Here is a 5,692-nt window from a genome sequence, read left to right on the forward strand (position 1 = left end):
GTGTCAGCGGAGGAGAGAAAGGAGCAAGCCTCCTGCGCAGCTTCGTGGGATGCCTGATTCCCCGGTGCCGCCAAATCTTGGCCAGGAGTCCAGTCTATGCGGACTTGAATGCCATACAGTTGTAGGGCCATTGTTTGCCTGATAATTTGGTTTACGGAAGGGTGCGTTGAAAATGGTCGTTGAAGTTCTTGAAATGCTTCGTAGCAATCGGTTAATATTCTGATCTTTTTTGGTACGGGTAGGGGTAGGCATCATTATCATGGAGGGCATACCCACCATTATCAGCATACACCGAAGAAAGCAGCCTAACCCTTGTTTTGCCACTATCTGCAGAAGAAAGACGACAAGGGATAAAGACGAAGAAGAAGAAAAACTAGGGGGGCAACAGCTATGGGCGGAATTATCAGTCTTAGCCGCTTTAATGGAGGTAGCCGGCTGGCAGGATCGGGGTCGTTCCAAGCGACCGAGGCGTCTGCGAGCATCAGGAACCCTGACATCATCCGGCTAATATTCAACCAGCTCGAGCAAGATGACCGCGTCAGCGCTGCGCAGGTGTGCGGCGCTTGGAGATCCGCGGCCGACGATCCACGCATCTGGAGCGACGTCGAGGTCCTGCTGTCTCTCTCGCACAGCCCTGGCACACCAGTGCTGCAAAGCCTCAGAAGGCGCGGCGTCGAGAGGGTCAAGGTGGCAAACCCCGCTGACGAACTCACCCTCTTGGCAAGCCTGCTCGAAAATCTTCCATGCCTCAAGTCCCTTGACTTGTCTCACTGCAGGAACTTGACCGATGAATGCGTCGGAAAAACGTTCGGACCCCGGCTGTGCACGTCACTGACGAGCCTGAACCTGAGCTGGTGCTCGAAGGTCACTGACGACGCCGTGGAGTGCATCACCAGACAACTACCCAACCTAGAGGTGCTCTACCTCACCGGCTGCGGCTCCGTCGGCGACCGTGGAATGTGGCTAATCGGCACGAGGCTGCGGAACCTGAAGGTGCTCGAGGTCAGGGCTTGCGATATATCCAACGCTGGCCTCAAGCATATCGCGGGCTTCACCGAGGACGGGCAATTTTCGGACGAGATGGGCGTCCCCCAGGTCGAACAGCTGAACCTGCGGTTCTGCTTGCGCGTGACCGACGCCGGTCTGGAGAGTATAAGCCTCGGCATGGGTCACTTGGTGAGCCTGGACCTGAGGAGGTGCGGCGGCGTGACCGACGAGGGAGTCGGACACGTAGCGAAGATAGCGACGCTAAAGCGGCTCATCCTCCACCGGTGCATCCTCGTAACGGGACAAGGAATTCGGCACCTCGCATCTCGGCCATTTTCGCTGGACGAACTGGACGTCGGGTCTTGCAGACGCATCGGCAAAGGCATCACGAACATCTTCAAGGGCGCCGGTATCGTCGGAGTGACCAAGCTCTACGCACACTCTTGTAGCGGTGTGTCGGACAAAGTCCTGGGTACCCTGGCGCGAACGTTTTTGCGCCTCACTGAGCTCGATATATCCGAGTGCGGCCTGATTACCTGCCACGGGATCGCGGCGCTGTCGACCTATATGCGAGAGCTCCGCCGTATTAGCTTGCACTCGTGCCACAAGCTGACAGACCGGGCGCTGAGCTACCTGTCGCGGATGCCCAGCCTGCGAACGGTCAGCTTGAAGAACTGCAGGCAAATAACAGGCCAAGACGTCTCTCTTGCTTCCGGTGACCACACCCAAGTTAATTTCACGGAGCTAGACCTGGGCTACACCAGCGTGGGAGACAGCGGACTTTGCTACATCACAGAGGTAACCAAAATAAGAGGGTTGTCGCCAACTATTTTTGGAAGCGCAACTTTTAAAACGCTTCGTCTTACGAGCTAATTCTTCCTGGACTAGAATTTTTGCATAAAAAGGAAAATAAATCTGACACTTTTGTTATCAAGAAAGATAAATGCATCTACGTGCATATCTGTGGGGTTATACTTAGTTGGCGTCATGATATATGCGTGTATGCGCAGTTGGTGCCATGGAAGGCCAGAAAATTAGTTGCAGATATTACGGCATCAATTTGTGGGAATCTAAGCCTAAGGCACAAAGAACTCGACGAAAAGAAGAGAGACCTTGCAGATCGCAACGACTTTTAATGGCGACTCTTTGAAGAAGGATGAAGCAGCTCGGCAAAGCCGCCCGCGGGATGATCTGCAGATGATGATGTAGGAGCATCAACGATGAAGACACGTAAAGTTTCTATATCTTCCCCGATTAGAGGCCCGCCATATCATTTGAACTAGATAGATCAAACAGCGGCCACCCGCCTTTATATGCTGTACTGCGATGACGCTGTCGCGGAGGCTTGAAAATGCTGCTGCTTATCAACATGTCACTATATAGGCCACGTAGCACAAAACCTCAGTGCAACCTTTGTGGAAGGGATGAGTGTGCCCTGTTGGAGGAACACGGAAAGTTGGGATAGTGTGTACATCGTGGAAGTTTAAGGGTTAGGAGGATCTGAATAGAATGTGCAACCGCGACTGGTTGTTTGAAGCAGGCGTTTGGGGATACACCATCATGGTGTGACGGCCAATCCGTTGTGATGGTAGCGGAGAAAAGAAGCAAAGAAAAATGTACGTGAAAAGGGCCCTGCGGATTCGGACTACCCAACTGATGCATTGACATAAATTTGAGGAAACAAAGAATGTTTTTGTAGCCAAAACGTTTCTCTTCGCTTTGTTGGACCCTTTATGTCGACGCCTTCAGCTTCTTCGTATTGTTCTCATACAAAGTTCGTATGCGCTACCGGTGCCGCTTGTAGATTACCGCTTCGCCAACACATTGTTACTGATAGGTATTGTGCAGCAGCACCAAGCATTCACTTACAGCCCAATCGTTTAATCGAGAAGATTTGTTCGATGCCAGGATGTCACAAACGCACCAATAACGACGTTCACACAGTTTCGTAATTAAGAGCGCAGCAGTGCAACATCCTTCGCGCGCAGAGAAACCGATCTTGTGGTGGGCTTTGAATATGCGCAGATTTTTTTTTGTCGTTCTACTAAGTGAAAGTCGCAGTTATACCATGGAATATGTCTCCGAATTATAGCGATGACCATCCGCGAGGTCAGCTATTTTTTTGCATCTGGGGACGATCAAATGGGCAAATTATATGGGGAAGTTTACTGAATGGTAATACCTAGATGCATTATTATTTTAAAGAGGAGGGATTGTGTATCTTCACGTGAAACGGGCGAGTTTAATAGTGGAGCGTATACTTTCTCGGCTGCATGACATGATTGGTTGTATCACAAATTCATCTGATCAAGTGCCGATATCTTTCACATGATCGATCTGTATATTCTTTCACCATTTTTGAATATCTGCGTACTTCAACCCACCCAACACGGATGTTGGCGCCCGTCGATGGACAGGGACAAACAACTTATTTAGCTTATGTTGTTTTTGTTCTGCTATCATCGAGCCTGCGTCCGCAACAGTTTATTAATCAGAATTTCTATTTGTTTTTCCACAAAACGATTAAACACACATTTTTATAAATATTGCACCTATTCTCGCTTTGAACGATTGTCCTCTGGCGGATATCTGCCCAATATGTACCGGATCCCTTGCTACAGTAAATAACGATCCAGCATTAAATTTTTCGCCGTGCGCTGGTTCCCGAGTATAATTTTGCATTATCTATCTCACTTGTCTCATAAAATTTTCGTGAAGCTTATGCCACATTGGTTTGTCCAGTTTAGGGATCAATATCTGAGTTATGACACTGCCAAGCGTAACTGGCGCGCTGTCAGGTATGAGTGCTCCGCTAGAAATATGTAAGCGCACAATGCCGATTTAAATCATAGTGTATGGCCGTAGCATGACCATCGGAAGGAAACGCTGTTTACGGAGACACTCCTACTAAATTTCGGGGCAGTGAAATTGTAATCAGCTGCGTGCATGTGCCAGCTTCGCGACGCCGGCCTGTGACACACACCTGGCGCTCATACAGACCGAATGTACCACACTAAGATCGCGTCATAAACGTTTAAACTCTCGTAAACACACCACAATTGCAAACAGAGTGACTGCTTCATATTATTATGTATTTCGAACGCGTACATAAGGTAAATCGCAGTCTTGAACGTGCCCCAAAAGCAACGGCGACTGGGGGGAGCGGGCTGGAGGCTCCCGCGGCTGCTTTCGAGACAGGCCGCTAGGGGGATTTCAGTGGCACCCCTACAGGCAGTGCTCGAGGCGTATAGCTCTTGGCGGAGTTTTAAGAAATCAAACGGCAACAGTAACAAAAGGTTCCTGTAGATAGGTTCCACGTTCCGCTTGGAACGCACGTGGACTAGGTAAGCAACGTGGTTCTATAAACGTTCTAGTAGGGTGCCTCGATTCACGCGCATCTCCGCCGTATGGCTGCGCTGGCATCGAGGAACTCGAAGTGGAGCCGTGGAACGCGGTAAATTTAAATTGACTTGAGGAAACCTCTAGCGTGTTCACCTTGGGATGATTGAGACGGGAGAGGAACAGTAGGAGAGGCAAGCGGGAAAGAGAAGGGAGACATTTACTTTGCCGGGGCGCCAGACGACTATCGTCTTTCGTCGACACTTGCAACGATAGGAGCAAATACGCGGCAACTTTTATTTTGTATTTCAGTCGGGTGCAAGGCTCGAATGGGTGCATGTTTTTAATGTTGGGAATATGTTCGGGCCTTGAAATTGAGCGCCACCCGGTGAATGCATCAAGAAGGGGCATTGAAGTTCACTGTTAGTGGAAAGGGGTGCAATAACTTTGTAATTTTTGCCTGCTGTTTCTTATCCGCAGCACATGGAGAAACTGCGGAGCCTCAGCCTATGCGGATGCCCAATTACCGACATCGGGCTGTCATTGATCGCGCAAAAGCTGAGTCGCCTGCACACACTCAAGCTCGCGCAGTGCTACTACATCACCGACGGGGGCCTCTGTTCCGCGGCTTTTGACCTTATAAACCTGAGGGCCGTTGACGTCAATGGTTGCCCGGGGATCACTGAGCATGGAAGACAAACCCTGTCAGCCTGCCTGCCTCACCTGAAATTCCTGCAATAGGGATTGAACTGCTAATAATATTAAATCCTTTCAGATGTAGTTTCGAATGACTGCGGCAAGTTTGTTTTCATAGATAAGATGGACATATTGCAGTTGAAAGTTTCTTTGTGAGAATTTTTGTTACAATGCTCTAAGCATGCACGGAGCATGGAGGTTTAAAGTGTGCCTCAACACTGTTAGATTAAGAAACTTAACCATCCCCGCGGAACGATGTGAAGCATTACGATGCAATGAATGGACAATAAAATGGCGCTCTAAACTTACCTGCCCTTATTGCAGCACGTTATTCGCCTATGTGACTTGAATGGGCGACTTTTTTAGGTTAAGTAAAGGCCGACCACTGTGCTGATGTGTCCCACCTACGAGTCTCTAAGGGCGCTTGCGCGGTGGGAACCTTCAGCAGACTGATCTGTCGTTGGAAGCCAGATGCTTAGCCAGGTACAATAACGAGAATGGGTGATAGTCGCCCTTTCTACTAGAAAGTCGCCGAGTGCACGAAATGCGAAAATGAATCTTCCGAGTGAAGAAGCAAGAAAGTATGGAAGTGAGCATGCGAGTGAAGTGGGAAGTGGCTGGTCAAGTTTGCCCCAGCGATATTTCATACCGGGATTGGTACAAGCACGGC

At 49.6% G+C, this 5,692-nt stretch overlaps 1 protein-coding gene across 1 annotated transcript; it reads left to right on the forward strand.

Moving 5' to 3' along the window:
- The first annotated feature begins 390 nt into the window (after positions 1-390).
- On the forward strand, positions 391-5,067 carry LOC144137625 (uncharacterized). The gene is made up of 2 exons (XM_077669567.1): positions 391-1,785; positions 4,807-5,067. The coding sequence occupies exons 1-2, from the start codon at positions 391-393 to the stop codon at positions 5,065-5,067; spliced, it is 1,656 nt and encodes a 551-aa protein (XP_077525693.1).
- Positions 5,068-5,692: the final 625 nt, after the last annotated feature.

Source organism: Haemaphysalis longicornis, unplaced genomic scaffold, assembly GCF_048455015.1.
Source record: "Haemaphysalis longicornis isolate Haplotype H1 unplaced genomic scaffold, Haemaphysalis longicornis Haplotype H1 scaffold_43, whole genome shotgun sequence".
Taxonomy (NCBI): domain Eukaryota; kingdom Metazoa; phylum Arthropoda; class Arachnida; order Ixodida; family Ixodidae; genus Haemaphysalis; species Haemaphysalis longicornis.